The sequence below is a fragment of the Pseudopipra pipra genome, chromosome 12 (assembly GCF_036250125.1).
Source record: "Pseudopipra pipra isolate bDixPip1 chromosome 12, bDixPip1.hap1, whole genome shotgun sequence".
Classification (NCBI taxonomy): Eukaryota; Metazoa; Chordata; class Aves; order Passeriformes; family Pipridae; genus Pseudopipra; species Pseudopipra pipra.
In genome coordinates this window covers 6,117,119-6,135,297 of record NC_087560.1, presented here as the reverse complement: position 1 = coordinate 6,135,297, position 18,179 = coordinate 6,117,119, and the positions used below count along the sequence as shown (strand labels likewise).

The 18,179-nt window shown below is 50.6% G+C and overlaps 1 protein-coding gene across 5 annotated transcripts in view; it reads right to left on the bottom strand.

Moving 5' to 3' along the window:
- Nucleotides 1-18,179, bottom strand: part of ALPK3 (alpha kinase 3) — a 33,844-nt gene that overhangs the window by 3,945 nt on the left and 11,720 nt on the right. For 4 of the 5 annotated variants that reach the window (XM_064668670.1, XM_064668671.1, XM_064668672.1 and 1 more), the window contains 5 exons: nt 16,636-16,757; nt 9,800-9,917; nt 7,539-8,559; nt 1,980-3,840; nt 953-1,100 (listed from right to left, as the gene is read on the bottom strand). In XM_064668670.1, the coding sequence (XP_064524740.1) occupies nt 953-1,100; nt 1,980-3,840; nt 7,539-8,559; nt 9,800-9,917; nt 16,636-16,757 (3,270 nt within the window). The remainder of the gene's footprint in view (nt 1-952; nt 1,101-1,979; nt 3,841-7,538; nt 8,560-9,799; nt 9,918-16,635; nt 16,758-18,179) is intronic. The other variant, XM_064668673.1, reaches the window with a different exon arrangement.

Here is an 18,179-nt window from a genome sequence, read left to right as displayed (position 1 = left end):
AGAGAGCTACAAAGAAAGCCAGCCCAAGGGTATCCCAGCTGTCCCCTGGCACGTCATGGCACCAGGAGTCCTGCCCTGTGCTTTGTACTCACAGAGATGCTCCTCCTCCAGGCAAGCCCTGCAAAATCTGGCCAGGACTGGGCTACAGACTGATAAAGGTACTTGCCTCTGAGTGAGGCTGGGTCAGGGCTTTGCAGAAGTAAGAGCTGGGACCCTCATCCTGAGACCTGCTGCCTGAGCAGGCTCTGCTCTGGTCCCCTAGAAGGCAATGGCCACTCCTGGTCCATCTGCCCCAGCTCAAAGATCTGCCACAAAAGAGCATTTCTGCCCCAGAATCACCTCTTTCTGCCTGCTCATTATAAAGGCAGATCAAGCAACACTCAAAGGCAAATCCTAACTGATGCACATGATGTTCCTACACAAATCCTCTGGGCTTGAGAACAACTTGCTCTCCACAGTGCACCCAAAGGAGCATCCAGGATACAACCAGCCACCCATATGTCCCAATATGCTCTCCCTGCACAATGGCAATACCAAGGGATAAAGAGGGCACGGGCAGAGCTGCTTTTGCCAGCAGTGATTGCATCGAACACCCTCCCAGCACCGCTGCCACCCTCACATGGATCATTTGGGGTCACTGCTTTGCAGTTTACATCCACCCTTCAGTTACTGCGATGGGCACAATACCTTCCCTGCCCTCCCCAAGGTCTGAGTACTCAAAGCACAGACTCCAGATGGAGCATCAATAGGACAAATTTGGCAGCAATTCCCCATCTGGGCGATCTTTCCCTCCAAGGGCACTGAGAAGATGAAGTTCACAACGTACCATGCCACACACTGAGCTTCCTCTGCAGCCTTAACAGAGGGGCACTTTCACACCCCAGTCAAGGCAAGGAGCTGGATTTAGCAGGTGACACACAAGGACTACGACGATGCAGAGCTGGCAAGTTACCTCCTTTGGGCTTCAGCTACAGGGATCTCGTCCTTGTACCACATCAGCTTAGAATCACTCAATATATTGAAGAACTGGCACCAAAGTTTCAGGTTTCCTGATGCATCGGAAAATTGTTCTGCCCTGATCTTACGGACCACCTGTGGAACTAAGGACAGGGTGTAAAGAGATGGATGGTGAGACACAGAGTGCTGGCTGCAGCTCCAGGGACAGGCCAGCCTACCCCAATGCTGCTGCTCAGGGCTTTGGTGTTGGGTATCACACATATGTCAGCACAGCATTGCCCTCCCAGGGAAGGTCTCAGAACTCTGCTTGGATAAATAAGGTAGGATACAAGTTGTACAAATTCATTCAACAGTGCAGCACTGCAATACCCCGTGGGGCTCGATCAGACAGAATGCAGAAAACACTATGGAATATTGGAGGAAACATTTATCTACTGAAGTGGGGATTTATTAAGGTTATTCTTACTTTGCAAGAGTGCTGCTTCCTGTAAGGGCATCATCTCCTTCAACTCCAGGATTATGCCTTTTCTAATTCAATGCCACGAGGGATCAAATTAGCATTGACCATGGATATTGAAGAGGAGTGTGCACCTCGCTGATGCCCACTGAATCAGAATCATGGTTTGGATTCAAAGGGACCTTAAAGACCATCTTGTTCCAACCCTCTTGCCATGAGCAGGGACACTTCCCACTAGACCAGGTTGCTCAGGATCCCCGACCAGCATCAGGTTTGGTGAGGACCAGAACATGGAGACCAACAACAAGAGGATTCTATGATCCCTTGGACCAGGGAAGTCCAGGCTGTGGAGACAGCCAGTCTCAGTGCTGCTGCCTCTTGCATTCCTCCACCCTCCCTGCACTGGGCTGAAGTCTTGGGGGAGACTTTTGGCTTTCACATAGCCAAAGGACAATGCTGAAAACCCTGCAAGTGCAGAGAACTCATGTGGCCCCAACTCACTATCACCAGCTCCCTTTGTAGGCAACAACAGAACACGGTTTATGGGGATTAGCTCCTCCCTCACCTTTAAATGGGTTATTTGCTTTCTGGGACTCTGCTCGCTGTGCTTCTGGCTTAGCATCTCCAGGGACCTCGTGGTCACCACTGGTGTCACCTGCAGGCTCCTCGTACAGCTTAGGAACCTCCAACGTGGCCATCTTCCTCGTGAGGGTTGGAGAGCACTGCTCTGTGGGAGAGGATGGAGCCAGGGCAGGAGAATGCAACAGGGGTGTGTTCTTCCTGGATTGCTGTGGTGAAACAGTCGGACTTCTCATGTGTCCTGGGCTCTCCAGGGTTGCTTCCTCTTCCTCCCCCACCTGTTTGGGTTTTGGCAGGTATATTTTGCGTCGGGCTCCCAAAGCGAGCTCTTCTGGCGTGGCACAAGGTAGCACTGCCAGAGGGTCACCAGGGCTCTCTTCAGAGCTCACTGGAGGCAAATCAGAAGAGTGAGGAGGCTGCCCTGCTCCTGATGCTGGCATGCTGCCCACCACGATGGAGGGCACAGAGAGCAGGGGTGGCCCCTCGGCCTTGGGGGCAACCCAGGCGCGTTTCTTTGGTGGCACGGGCCTGCAAGCCAGCATCTCCTGGCTGAGAACAAATTCCTCGTTGATCATGCCTGTGATCCGCCTGGATGTCCTGGGGGTCAGAGGCAAGTTCTCTGCTGTCTGAAAGAGCTGGTTGTTTTGTACCTTTTCCAAAACTCTCCTTGAGGTGCGAGGGCTCAGCCCAGCAATGCCTATCTCTGGCATCATGCCTTCCCCTGCATCTGGCTGCTCCTTGTCCCCAGAGTCAGTGTCTCCTTTTGTGGCATCCTTACTGCTATCTGACATTTTTAGAAGCAGCAGCAGGTAGTTCTTTAAGGAGGAAACCAGGTTTTTGTGCTGCATTTTCTCCTCCAAAGACATCTCCTGACATCTCTCGGGGCCAGGCAGGACCAGCGGTACCTGTGGCTGGACCTCAGCACCTCCTTCAAAAGCCCCTGGAGGTGCTGCTGGTCCTTGGCATGGAGCTGTGGCTGTCTGCTCTCCTCCTTCCCTCCCCTGAGGTCCCACGGGCAGTGGTTTGGCATTCTCCTCTCCTAACATGCTGGCTGAAAATGTCTCTTGCGGGGCAGATCCATCTGCCTTTGTGGTTTCCATTTCTCCCCTCACAGGAGGAAGCAGCTGGGGTCCAGATGGGACCTCTCCTGTGATAGCCTCCATCCCTGGGGCTCCATGAGCTGTCAGCAGTGCCTCTTGAGCCACCAACGGCTCTGCTGCAGGAGCAGGAAGCAGTTTTTCCTTGGCAAGTGGAACTGATGCAGGAGCTGCTGTTTCAGTGTCCTGCTGCCCCAAAATTGTCCCTCCTGCCTCCCTGTGCACAGCCCCAGGACATGGCTGTGCTTCACCACTTCCTCCTGTCCTCACATTGGGATGGCTCTCAGACAGCTCTGCTCCTGCCTCTTTGCTCTTCCCATCCTTGACTGTCTGATGTGGAGTTTGCTCATGAGAAACATTTTCTCCAGTGCTTTCTCCAGTTTTATCCTTTGGAGGACTCAAATTTTTTAGCGATGGCTCTTCTCTGCCTTGGCTTTTGTTTTCTAGATTTAACAGTCCTTGCTGAGTCTCTCTGCCCTCAAGAGCATGGGAATGTCTTTCTGCCTGTTTCCTGGGGGGTGGGTGCTCCTTGCTGGACTGTACGTGGTCTGGAGAAGGTGCTGTTGGCTTTGGTGGCTCCTGAGGCCTCAGCCGAGGATTTGTCATTTTCACAGCCCCCCTGGTTTCCTGGCAGACAGGCACCTCCTTTCTGACCTCCTCTAACTTACTGGCTTGCTGACCAGACTCTGTGGTTGGACAAGACACTGGGTGTTTTAGATCACCAGGAGACTGTCCCACTGTTGCTGCAATCTAGTAAAAAAAAAAAAAAAAAAAAATTAGCATAATTTTACCGCATGGGTCTGCTCAGTCATACTTGTGGTCCACCTGTACCATATGGCACTGCCCAATTTCTGAATCATGAGTATTAACCTGATACTGCTGATACCCATCCAGGGTCTCCTGGCTTTGCCATCATCCCACAGGAGGGGGTCCCACCTGCTGCATAAAGTGTGTTTTTATCAGCTCCAACCCTTCTGCCTTTCAATGCCTTTGCTGTGCACAGACAGGCAGGAGATCTGCCTCTCTAAATCATTCAGTGGCTTCTAATCCAACCTCATCTGATTCAGCACCTTCCCAAGAGCAAAACTTTTCCCTCTTCCCCAGCCACTGCCGAGACCTTGTGTAATTCCCTTGCTTTTGTTAAATATTTGGTGCTCCCCTATCTCCACTCCAAGATGGGGCAATGGGGATATCAGACACTATCTGGATGAGGCTGCCCAAGTGATTTATAGAGACACTGTACACCATGACATTATCAGCACTGCCCAACCATTCTGTCCCTCTGACATTTGGGAAGCTCCGAAGTTTCTGACCGCAGCTACACACCAGCAGGTATTGTCAGGGAGCTGCCTGCTGCGATGGCTGAGCTCTATCCCGAGGAGATCTGCTGAGATTCTCCAGCCAAGGGGCACCATCTATTTCTGTAGGGAAGGCAGAGACACACGCCCTGCCTGGCTGATGCTCTGTGAGCAACACCAGGACAATCGCATGGGGATAGGGCATGCACACAACAGGTCCCCAAGGATCTGCTGCTAAGGATTTTCTCCTGAGGTCCCTGACTTGAGCTTTAAGCCTCCCAAATGGAGGCTGTGGCAAAGGAGGGCTGTAGCACTTGGACCTTCTATTTTGTGCTGCCTCTGCTTCGTTTGATAGCTTGGGAAAAAGAGGAAAGGTAGCACCAGTCTCTCAGCAAGCCCTTCCCAGAGGAATTTGTAGAATCATAGAATGGTTTGGGTTGGAAGGGACCTTAAAGATCACATAATTCCAACCCCCTGCCATGGGCAGGGACACCTTCCATTAGAGCAAGTTGCTCCAAACCCCATCCAACCCAACCTTGAACACTTCCAGGGATAGGCAGCCATAGCATTTCTGGGCAACCTGGGCCAGGGCCTTACCACCCTCTTAGCCAACAATTCCTTCCCAATATCCCATCTAACCTTGCCCTCTGTCAGTGTGAAGCCATTCCCCCTTGTCCTATCACCCCAGGCCTTTGTCCAAAGTCCACCTTTGACTGTTAGGACAAAGTGAGTATCGGAGGGCTGGGCTGGGACGAGCACCATTAGGGGCCACTCCTGCCCACAAAATTCAAGTCTCCACACTCAGGATGTGCAGAAATGGGGCCCCAGTTCTCAGGGTTCCACAAGGCACCCCCAGATGCCACAGGTCCCTGCTGCTGTTCCCTTGGAGTCATGTCCCTATCCTGCCTCAGAGGGCTGTGTCACAACACAGAGCAGACCAGCACTCAGGCTTAAAAGGTTTGATTTTAAGAGACTGACACAACTCATGCAGTGAAACCCCTCTCAATTTTACCACAGTATTTGATCCTCCATGACACAGAAAGGGATAGGGACGGGAATAGCCCAATCTAAAGGAGGGGCCAGCCCTGGTCCCTCCACTCTGGGGCTGAACCAGGGGGACTCCAGGTGGGTCAGGGCTGCTGGTTCACAGGTGGATGCACAGTGGTGGCTCTGTACAGTGGTGCTGGTCAATGGGGACAACTCTTTGGCTGAAGAGGGCTCAGGGCTTGTGGGGAATTTGCTTATTACCAGTGCACGAGCTAAAGCTCAGTCAGAAAAGCTTTCTGGGAGCTTTTCAGGAAAGCATCTGTCTTTAAGTAATTGTAAATCACTCAAAATTAGGGCCATATACAAGAAATATAATAAAATCATCAGTTCAAAATTTGAGCAAGAGTGATCATCATGCAAATCCAGTTTCTTCTTGGCTCTTACGGAGGAGGATGCTTAAAGAGGATGCTCAAAAACTGCCTTCAGACCGTAGGGTCTGGCATTTTGCTACAGTCAAATCCAGCTCAGAAGAGAACTCCTGAGCATGAGGGCGAGTTAGGTCCCCAGGCCAGGATAATACCCATGTTACGACCTTGTCTTGTTTAAGAGAAGAATAAAAGAGAAAAAGACAAGTAACTCGAGTCCTGAGGAGTGAAAATATCCTCAAACATGCCTGGAATCAGCCTTAAAGGGCTTTAAAACAGCTTATTTGGTCTCACAAAAGCTTGAGGACTTTCCCCAGCAGCACCAAGGAGCTGAAGGATTCAAATTCAAATCAAGAGCATCCCCTTTTGTCTCCTCAAAGGCACACCAGCTGACAAGTCACAGGTTTCCCTCTGTGAGTGGGATTTTGAAGAGAAAAATACCTTGATGCATGTCAAAAGCTCAGGGATGACAGCGCAAGCCTGGCTGCTGCACTCCAATATCTTCCACCCTCTTTGAGAGCAAGGGGTGTAAAAGAGAGCAGAGAGGGGGAAAAAATGGATTTGCCACAGGCTGGCCTACACAGCAATAATTTCTGCAGCAATATGTGATGCTGTGGGTCAGGTTGGAGATGGATTCAGGGTGCTGTGCAGTGGCAAGGCCAGAACAGAGATGGTCACTGCATAACACAGCAGGTTCTTACCAGCAAAGCTCCTCCTACCTGTGGCTAAAGAAATCTGAATGAGGAAAAAAGGATTGGGCTTTTTTTCCACTGAGGCACCCAGCAATCCCACTTTCTGTATTGTGGATGTTTCCACATCCTGAAGTATGTGCATTACCTACCAAGGGAGAGGTGCTGTACCTGAAGTCTTGTTTGTACCAAAAGTGTGCACCTACCATAGCCCACACTCCAGATCCTGATAGCAAACTGGACTCTGAGAACCTTTTACCACAAAAGGGATCATTAAAGAAAAAAAGGTAAAAAATAGTCTGGTAGGTTCCAGTCTAATATTTTCATGGAAAATATTTCAGGTTAAGTGACAAAAATAGCAGTTGACTAAAAGATGTGCTGAGGGTCAGGAGCAGGTGCTGTGCCCTGGCGCTTCATCACCACCACAATGAGTCTCTCAACAGAGTTTTTCCAACAGGGAAGAGCCAAAAAACCAGTCCAGACCTACTGTATACATGTTGCACTGTAAACAAACCTTGAGTCCCTGCGGCGCAGCTCATGTGTTGTACCTGGCACACTGTGCTCATTTGCATGGGGGGGCTCGTTAAGCGCCGCTGAAGCTCCGGCTCCCTTGTTAAACTGAACAGATGCCATTGGCCTCATCTGTCTACGCACAAGGCCCCCACCCCCAGCTATAAATAGCCATTCAGTGCTGCCTGCTGAACTGATCTGAAAACATTTCGCATGAGGTCAGGCTGCCGATTAAACTGCAGAGCTCACAGCCACCCCAGGCCACCCGGAGACCAGCTGCTCGCATGGCCCCGGCTTACATCTCTCACCACCTCAGCTGACATTTGTTTGGAGATGGGGTGGAAGCTCTGCTCTCCGGGCACACAAAGTCCAGAAAGCCCTTCCCCTGGGTGCTTTCACCAGTGGAGAGCTGTGGAGCCTCGGCAGCAGATCCCACGGGGCACTCGCAGCCTCCCACGCGTGGTGCCACAGCACAACCCTGCAGCACAAGGTATTTTCTTGTTGCCACCCCTGCGTTGGCTGCTCTCTCTCCTAGTTACCTCTTTGTTTCCCTCCAACTTCTGTGCTTGGTGTTGGCCTCTCTGTCCCTCAGACAGCACAGGTCCTGCCTCTGACACCTCAGAGGACAATGGAGCATCCTCTGTCTGTCTGCTGATGGCCACTGGCCGCAGGGCAGTCTCGCTCCCGGCCTCATCCTTGGCTCCCACCTCCTCCTTCCCTGCTGTTGGCTTCACCTGCTTATCAAAATACATGTCCTTTAATGAGAAGTACACGTCATCACTGGTTTTAGTGTCCTGATTCACAGCTTTCTCAGGCTCTTTGACTTTCAGACCGGTTTCCACTTCTTGATCCTTTGCCGCCCTCAAACGTGCATTCCTACGTAAGGGGACGGGAGGGGCAAACCTGGGATTTGAGGAAGGATTGGCCCTGTCTCTCCCACTTTCTTCTCGCTTGGAAGCTTCCTGCGTTGCTGCTGAAGGAGCCCCCACCTTCTTTTTCTTTTTAGCTGCAGAGTCTTTCGCCCCTGGCTTAGTCGCCAGGTCCTCCACTGTCTCATAGATATACGTGAGAAAGCTGTTCCCGTTCTCCTCCCCAGTCTCCAAAGTGGCATCTCCATTGGTTGTCACCTCTGCTTTCAGAGGTGCTACCAGTTTGTTTGAGAAGCCCATCACTGCACTGACTGGCTGCTCCTGTGTCTCAGCAATATCCTTGTGCAATCTGGACTGTGAATCCGCGACGTGCACTTTCGCTGCATCTTCCTTCTCCCATGAAGAGTCTCCCGACTGGAGATTCTGATCCCTAGCCAGCCTCCGCTTCCTCTGGAGCCTCTCAGGGCTCATTCCCTGCAACTTCTCCACCTCCACGTTTTCTTTTCCTCGTTTCTTGCCCTGTTCTATCTCTTGCAGCTTTTCTTCAGCTTTTCTCTTTATTTTGTCAAACCATTTCTGATGGATTTTGAATTCCGTCATGGTTCCCACTTCCAGCACACCAGAGCAGGACACGATGCCTTTGGTATTTCTAGCTGAGGCCTGGTAAATGCCTGCATCTTCTTCTTGGCACCTGGAAACCAAAAGCTGTGCATGAGACCTACCCATCCTCCCCAGGATTCCCACTGGGCACACAGGCATTCCCTGCCTGCTCTCCCACTTCCTGCTCCAGGGAGGCCAGAAAATGAAGATGTGGCCCATGAGATGCCCACAGAATGTGTGGAGGCCTGGGGCTGGTCTCCCTCCCCAGCTCTGCACTCTCTCAGTACTAACAGGCAAGGAGGTTTGATGTTAAATCTGTGCCCAGCTCCACCCTGGGTTGTAACTCTGGTAAGAGAGGGCTGTGATGGAGGAGGAACAGGCAGCACCAGGCTTCCCAACTGTTCTTGGTCACATTCCTCCACAGAACCTTCTCCTCTCAGCTCTTCACAGCCTACATGAATCCTGTTCTTCCTCCACTGTACTGCCTTACCAAAGCCTTCCCACCCCATGTCACGGGCAGCAGCAGAAACACATGCCTGCCATCCCTGTTGTCACCCCTCGAGGACACCTGGCCCATGGAGATCCCTGCTCCTTGCCAGAGGTGAGCCAGCCTCTGACAGAAATTTGGAGCACACCTAGGGCAGCAGAAAAGCCCAGGCTTGAAGCACAAGGATGACAGGACAATCAGCAACACTGATATTCTGCATTTTCTGTCACTGCTGCACCTGTCTGACATCCCAGTTGCAGGACTGGAGGTGCCACAGGTCCCTGCCTGCTGGAGATACAGTGTGCTTGGCTCTTCAGAAACATAGTCCTCGCTTAAAGTTAAAAGAAGTTGGTAGTCAGGGCTGGATAAAGGAGGGCCTTGCCTCCATTCATCAGTGCCAAAGCAGCCCTTTCCATGGTGACAGCTAGGAATGGGACAGGGCTGTAGCTTAGGACACTCCTGTGAACTGTTTCTGTCCTTGTCCTGCCTGACTCCCTGGACCATCATCCTGGAGGCAGACAGTGCTTTGCCATTGGTCACCTTTGTCCAGCCCTATTGCTCAGTACTGGAAGGCTCCAGAGAGAAGGATTTATCCTGCCCTTCCTGTTGCTTGCAGCATGGCAGCTATCCCTGGATGCAGTAATGGATCTCATACTTGTATGATTGGGGAGTCACCAGAGCGAAGAGCTGGAGGGGAAGGGACAGCCAGGAACTTGCAGTGGGGAGCAGAAAGGGCCAGCACAAGTGCTGGGGGGACATCACTGCTGACAGCTCCTCCAGCTACTGAGAACACACTCAGAGCTTCCACCACCAAACCCAGCCCCTCTCCAGCTCATTTACTCACTTGTACAGCTGCAGGGTGTGGCGATTTCCATGACGGAATATCTCGTACTTGGGTAAGCCACAGTAGCGATCCATCTCCTCATCATCCTTGTACCATGTCACCTCCGGCTGCGGGAACCCTGGGGAGGAGATGGAGGGTGTGAAACATTCCAGCCAGGAGCACAGCCAGCCTGGTATCAGCAGCAAACCAAAACGCTCCAGCAGACCAGGACAGATGCTATTCTGGGCTCACCACATTCCTAAATCACACAGCAGAAACAAACAACGGAAACTTGATGGGCTTATCTCAGACTTTTATCACTCTTAGGAATAGGGCTATTTTTGAGAAAAAAATACCAGCACTTCATTCCTGAACAGAGGAGTGTGGATCACACGCTCATCTCCTGTAACACTGGCCAGGAGGAGAAGGTGAGCATTCCGTCACTTTTATGTGAAGAGGGATGTTTTGATGAGACCAAGGCTATGGTTGGAGAACAGCTCTCCCTTCCATGGAGCTCTCAGCATTTCACATGGTGTCACAGCCTGTAAGTTGATCTGAAACTTTCCATTGAACAGAAACAACCTTGATTGCATCACAGTCAGCTCAGTGTCCTACAAATGTCACTTGACAACAGATGTCACCTGCCTTTTCAGTAGAATGACATCATGATGTGTGTGACTGGCTGGCCAGCAGGCCGGGCACACAGCCACATTTCCCACCACTGGCAGCAGTGTTGGATCAGCATGTGAGTCCCACATGGACCAGTGCTAGCCACAGCCCTCAGCGCTCACCCACAACAGCTCTAGCTCAGAGTAAGAGAAGTTTTCATGTAAAAACTGCTCAAGCCAGCAGGCAGCATGAGTTTCTGCACTTCACACAGGGCTCCTGGCACAGCCAAGCCAACTCCCAAGACACAGGATGGAAGTTTCAATGATCACGTCATGTCTCAGCTATAGTCAATATGCTCAGCAGTTGTTCAAAGCCCTAAGGCAGGCACCCAAAACTTATCTTCTGCACATGTCCCTGCTGGCTTTCCCTGTGGCCAAAGGAAGGGAGTTCGGCACCTCCACCAGTCCCCAGGGCTCACCCCACCAGCCCCCAGCATCCCAGAATGCAAGGGGGTTCAGCTCCTATGGACATCCCTGGCATGAGGCCAGTCAGGACTTTCCAGGAATATCCAAAGTGTCCAGACTCAATGACTCTGGAGTAGTGACAGGGCAGAGACAGGGCACTCCCTACCTATCCTGGATACTTCCCAGTTGCCAACCCACAGGTTTCAAGGCTGACCAGGACCCCAAACCTCCTCCTTGCACCAGCCAGAGATGCTGGCAGCCCATAGCAATGCCTAAGCCCAGCTTACTCCCACTCCTATGAAGGTCCTACGGCAGGAGTGAAAGCCTAGCAGCAGAGACATATCAGCAGGAATTCACCCAGGTTTTGGCCAGTCCAAAATGCCTTTTTTCCAGAAAAGCAGTGTATGCCAAATCTCATGTACTGCTTTGGTTCCTTCTCTCCCAATCTGCCCTTCTGCAACACTCCCTGTCCACATCCCTTGCTTGTGGGGCTCCCCAGTGTCCTCTGGCCCCTGGTCCTCTGGAGGCATTTAGCCCACTGGGACCAGACAGGGCTGGGAAAATAGTCTCAGAGAAGTTTTCCTTTTTTGCTCTCCTCCATGAGCAGCAGCCATCCCCATGGCCCAAACACCTCCACAGACCGGATTTTACTCTATTATTTTCCTCCCTCGCTGAAGTCTTTTGCTCTGCACTGTCCCAGCACCCCCTCTCTCCAACCTCACTGCCCCTGCATCTCCCACGTGCTTTGCTGCCTCATTCTGCTCCCACTGCTGCCACCAGCAGCTTTGGCTTTCCGTTGGGTAGTGCCTCATTCCTCCTCTTCTGCAGGAAGCCAAGCCACGACTTTCTCCCAAAGCCCTTCCTGCATGGCTCTCCATCCTTACCTCTTGCCACAGCCTGCTTTTTGCTGCTGCTGCTCTGACCACCCCCAAACCAGTATCTAGAGATGTGCAAAGCCCCCAGTTACTTGTGGCTGAAGAAAATGAGCCCTAAACTGGGAACTGGAGAGAGAAAATCATGAGAATATCCTGGTGATGGGATCATCAGGGATTGATACTGTTGCTTATATTTTCCATAAAATATTAGCTACTGGCTATACTTGGCAGCAGGACCTTGGGCTGAATGAGCCTGTGATGGATTCTTTCTGCTCCAGGGGTGATGAAAAAAAACAATTTCCATGCAAAGCTCACATTTTGCCAAGAGCAATCCAACCCCTCCCAAAGGCTGTTCCACAAGCAAGTCCTTCGGGAGGCCCCCATGGTCTGTACCGCAGGGAGCTGGGAGCTGGCGGGTTGATTTTCCTAATACCCTACGGGCAGCTATCACAGCCCAGCCCTTCATTCCGGGAACTGCCAGCAGATCGTTTCCGAGAAGCCCTGTGATGTCCCCCCGTGGCCTCCGCAGCTGATTTCCATTCCCAGCTGACATCTGCCGGAAAGAACTGTGCTTTCCATAACTGTGCAGTGCCTCGAGGAAAGGCTTTTCCTCCTGCTAAGCCTAAACTCCGTTTGACCTGTAGCACTTGTGTCCTTGAGGATACCTGCTCCCTCCGAGGAGCTACAGCCGTGCCAGCCCAGTGCAGGCAGGGAGGGACCAGCTCCCACTGCACGCTCCCGTCCTGCAGCCAAGAGGAGCTGCAGGCGAATGCGGGCTAAAAGTCTGCAGGCAGAGGGATGCTGAAAGGCTTCCCACCTCCCACGTAGGGACGGTGGCCCCAGCTGCCTGTCCAAACACCATCCATCCCTCCCCAGAGGCTGTAACCTGAGCCAAGCAGGGGATGGAGAGATGCCTGTGCAGGGACGGGGCTCCCTGGCATGGGGAGGGGAGCTGCTGCTGACGCTGCAGGCATCCATCTTCCGGCTGCTGAGTGAATGAATTCCCCCGGTAGGAGGGGGGGGGGGCGGAAAGAAGGCAGGCATCACTCCTGGCACATCCCCCGCAACCACAGCACGGGGTGGAGCCGAGGGCTCCATCGGTGGGCACTGCCATACTGCAGGGCACCAGATGCCCACCCTTAGCATGAGACACCCTGAGCATAAATCAGCACTCGTCCTTCAAAAATCTGCCACTGCTGCAGACCCCCGTGCAGATGGTGCTGGAGGGATTTGCCAGCTGCTCGTCCCCTGCCTGCCCCAGCCCGAGCCCTGCTGCTGCAGACGGAGCGGTGCCGGGTGCTCCGGGGAGGAGATCAGGCATCCCCTGCACATCTTCGGGCCTAGCAAAAGCCTTTAGGGAAGCGTGACTTCCAGCAGCATTGCTCCAGCCATCACAGGATCCAGGAGACTTTTCAGAGCAAGGATTTTTTTTTTTTCATGGAGATTGCCAGGTTTAGATCAAGCATTCTCTTTCTGAAAGCTGTTAAAATCTGAGAAGTCTTCAAAGCTTTGGTGACCGTATCCAAAACAGTTCTTAAAATATCTATCCAAAACAGTTCTTAACATATCTATCCAAAACAGTTCTTAATATATCTATCCAAAATCACCCAGAGCAGCTCTGTTTAAAGTAACTTTTCTTTTGATTTTTTTGGGGGCAGGAAAGTGGGGAGTGTTAAGTCTTCTGAAATGAAGGTGGTAAGATTTTAGAACCATTACACGTAATCACCACAGTTTCCTGTTTCTGCTCTACACAAGCTACGTGGAGTAGGAATTTCAGGCAGTTTGGGGAATAAAATTCATGGTAAGATCTCATTCTTTCTGGCTTCATGGATTTAAACCTCCCCAGCACCTGAAGACAAAGTTTCTAGCAATGCTGGCAGGAGGGACAGATACAAAGGGCAGTAGCTCGCCATGGCACCAGCCTGTGGGCAGTGCTCATTCTCCATCTTTCCCTTGTCCCAGCTGCCCCAAACCCAAACATCCTCATCTCCCAGTAGCCTGCTCTCTGCTCTTGTAATCACTTCCCCACTTCCAAACCCCTCCTGCATTTCTCCAGACATCCTTCATCCAAGCACTTCACTCTCATCTTTCAAACACTTCTCTCAGAGGACCACCACAGATGCAACAAGTTAAGCTCCTTTATCCTTAAAATCCTCATCCACTACGTCTGTGACTGCCTACTCACCTCTTCCCCAAGGTATGGGCAGAGCCCTTTCCCCTCTGTACTCATAATAAAACCATGGAGACACTGATGGGCTTGAGCCCCTGAGCTGATGATTTGGGAAGCCAGGTCACAGGGGTTGAACTGGCCTAAGGAGGGCCGAAACAGCACTGAAGAGGCAGCTCTACAACAATGGGCTGGCGCTGACATATGATGGTCTTGGCTAGATCCAGCCATCACCTCTCCTGGTTGGACTCATTCCCTAACAAGCAGCCACAGACCCAGGCACCTTCATCCAAGCCTCCCCATTTCATCAACCAACATCTCTCCTTCCCAGCCAACGCTATATAGAAATGGCTGAAAAGCTGGAAAATCCTTGTAGCTCCACTAAGAGCCATTCTGAAGAGAGAAGCCCAATATCCACTCACTGGGAAGGATCTGTGATGGCACTCGAGGTCCCAAAGTCCAGACATACCCACCGAGGAAAACACTTGGTGCAGAGACATGGGGTGAAGCTGCACAGTAAATGGAAATGTTCCGTTTTTCACATCTCTCAGAGAACAAACGATGAACTAATTTTGTCTAAAAAAAGAAAACATGTCATAACTGATGCAGGATTTGACCCAAAACAATCAAATCAGATGTAGTAGGGACACCAGCAGCAGGCAGAACTAGGCAACAGCAGGAAAGGAGGGTTTGTGCCACCTCCTGAGAGCATTAGGAACCCGCCTCTGCCTGACCTGCTTTTTCCTTGCCTGCACCACTCAGCACATTCTGGAGATTGGCTCCTCAAACATTTGCATCTTTCTGCCTTCCTAGGACATGCCCAGTCCTAGTCCAAGTGTTCCCTGATGTGGGACTGCCCTGTAACTCTCATTCTTGGTCAAGAAGCAGCAAAAAAAAGTTAAGGTATCATTGTAGGTCACATATCCATATTTGTGTCTTGAGCGTCAAAACAGGAGCAGCTGACTGTCTGCCCTTTGCCTCCACCAAAGTGTCCCTGGACTTCAGCCACAGTGCTGGGACTGAACTGGTTCCACTCTGGTCACTGGCCAAGGATGCCACTGCCACTTCCTTTCTCCCAGTAACATCTCCCAGTGGAACGCAAACATCATGGCAGGGTGAGATACCTGAGCTACTGACCAGACCCTGCAGTCAAGAGTAAGCATCCCATCTCCTGCCCCTCTTTCCCAAAGAGATCCTGAGCTCCTAAAGCAGCCCATAGGACCATGTGCAGGAGTTGCCCATATGACCAGGCTGATTTTAAGAACATTTCCATGAAAATTCCTAGTTTTACAGGTTTATTAATTGAAGTGCATAAAGACATCCCCTAGCCTAGTTTACCAAGCACAAAAATACCACGATACATGCTGAAGAGACTCATTGACAATTTCCTTCACTTGAGTAGAAAATGAAGCCAGTATCAGGTCAAGTTTTCCACCTGGTGCAAGTCACTTGAAACAGATAGAGCTCATTGGAGTGACCCATCAACTTCAAGGTGCAGCTGGTAAAGATTTAAGCCAGTGAGGGAAGCCAGGACTATTACTCTGGATTTCCCAACATATCTAAACATTTTCCCACCTCTGACACTTACAGAATGGTGAGTTCCATGGTACTGCATAATATGTCAAACTTCTGCTTTCAGAAAGCTTTAACTGGGAAGAGCCCTTCTAATGAATCCCCAAACAGCATGGTTTGGAGGCATCTCCCTAGCACAGCCCTCGAGCAAGAGGGGGTCTGCTGAAGTTAAGCCTCAATAACATCAATATATCAGTTGTACCCCTGCAAGTTCAGAAAGTCAGACCTGCAGAACAAGGGAAGCTGTGCAAGAAAAGCCAAGAATTCAAAGCCAGCAGCTCTCAGAGGGCTCAGGTTGTGCTTCCTGGCGCACAGCTTACTTCCAGCATGTTTCTAATGGCAAACTAGATTTCCTTAGGAAATCCTTGGTCCTTGTGCCTAAGAGGCTCACTGGAGAAGGATACTCTCCTTCTAAAATTTACAAACTTGTTTAATGTCTCTCACTGAGTAACATGTCACAGAATAATTAACATAGGCGAGGTCAGGAAGGACCACAGGTACATACCACAGAGAGCAGAGGTTTTAGTGTATCAATACTTAAAGAACAACATCTCATCAGCAAAGGAGCCCCTTGCCTCTACACCAATGCACTGCCATGCCACATCACCACAATTTCTTGGCAGCAGTCCTCTTTTTCAGCCTCTCCCTCCTCCTCCTCTTTTTGGCTTAACCCCTTCCTGCCCAAAAGGAGATTTTGGTTCATTGTGCAGAAACCAGCTTTTATTTCAGATGTTGACAGACACAGAAGTTTATCGCTGATACAAACGCTCTAACCTTCTACAGCTAGCAAAGACAGACAGAGTCGGCTCCAGTACAATAGCCTTAGTCTTCAAAACTGCACATTCCTGAGTTAAGGTGTCCAGGATTAGAGAATAAGCGAGATTAGGACAATAAAATGTAGCTGGTCCAAGAAGTAACCAGCATATTCCATTTTCTGACCTTTCATTTGCCTTGTCTGAGATGTTAGCTTATGTCTTTGCCTCTTTACACTCTCAGGTGTTCCCCCCTCCCTTAAGTTAAAGCTAAAATCATCATGCAATTGCCAAATCTCTTACTTAGCACTCTGACAACAGTGGGCTTGTTATCCTTGTTACCACTTGCTGCAGAGTTTAGCCAGCGCAAGTCCAGCAGATGAGGCAGGACCAGGTTATTCACTGAAGACACTGTTACCTGTCACTATGCACGTGAATTTAGCATCAGAGTCCTCGGACACAGAACGGGATTTGATAGTGGTTTCAAATAGTGGCTGTGTTTCCTCCGTCAGCTGAGAAATGATTGCGCAGAAGGTGCTCCTGGAAGATTCAAGAAGCATTTCTTAGAGATCAAAGCACCAGAAAAATCAAAGGGTCTGCTTTCTGTCTCATCTCAGCAGCCTGTGTTCTTGCTGTACGTGCCCTCTTCCCTCCCCATCATCCCTACACTTGCTCATAAGTCCAGTCCAGTGTCAGAGCATTTGACTGATTTCTCCCTCCTAAGATGACTGGCAATTTAAAGTGTCATTTGGGAGACATTCCCTTTGTCTTAGCCCTTATGGCTATCGGGGCAATGAATGTCAAGAACCATTTTAGTTCTTTATTACAAAACATCTCTTTGGCCAGTCAGCAGGCTCAGAGCCAGACCTAACAAAGTAATTTCTGAACCGTCAGTGTTTCAAGTGCTGTTCTGTTCACTGGGATTTTTCTTTATTTCTGAAGAATTCTTATGTCATTTTAGGCCAAGTGTGAACTGAATACATATCAAGAACACAGCAGCTGTCTGAGAATTAAGAAAAGCTGGCAGTTGTGGGATAGCTCACTGAGGGAGACTGAGCCTGGCTGGCAGCTTTCTGTGCTCAGGAATTAGCTGGGAAGCTGGCATCCATTTCCTGCCTAACCTCTCACTGCTGCAGGTAGGACTCACAGTCCCTACTCCTTGAGTTCAGGCACTGACCTCAAAGTTTAGGCTGGGATACCCAAATACCCAGAACTATCCAATCAGTGCAATCTGTGAAGCTCCAAAGTGGGCCTTGAATTTCCCAGATATTTCAGCACTGTTCAATGAGAGCAATAAATCACTGTATTCATCCAGCATTGCCAACCCTGCTAAAGCATCACCAAGGGAGGCCCCAGAAGATCTGGGCTTTCTTAAATAAATTCCAGCTTGGGTCTTCATTCAGATAATGCTCTGAGACTCTTGGAAACTAAGAACTTCTTATTTAATTTTTCCCTCTGCAATTAAAACACTACATGTTTACAGTAGGAGAGGGGACCCCATGGTCTCAAGCAAAAGGATCTTGGCAGAAACAGCAGATATTACAAGAGAACTGTAGCTGGCAGCTCTATTTATATAATTTTTAGCAGTGAAAGACATTCCTTAAACAAGTGATCAGCTTCTAGAGACATGCAAGGGGTGGAACAAACCCCCAAACCACTCCTGAGACAGCTCCACCACGAGCAGAAGGGCTCAGAGCACGTGGTGGGGGCTCCACGAGGAGGACCCCGGCCTCACAAGCAGCCCTTGGCTTGCAGGCAGGATGCTGGTGCTGCTGCTACTCATGCTCTACCTGCTAAGGAAGCAAACTTGTTGAGAAAAAAACAGAAAACCCCACATTTAGCGTGAACCAGCAAGGGCAGGTGCACCGACAGGGACTGAGCAGACATGGCTGAAGGTGTCAGGAGAGCTCCAGGCACAGCAACTGCCTGTTCCATCCACCCTGAAAACTTACCTGGAGGCTG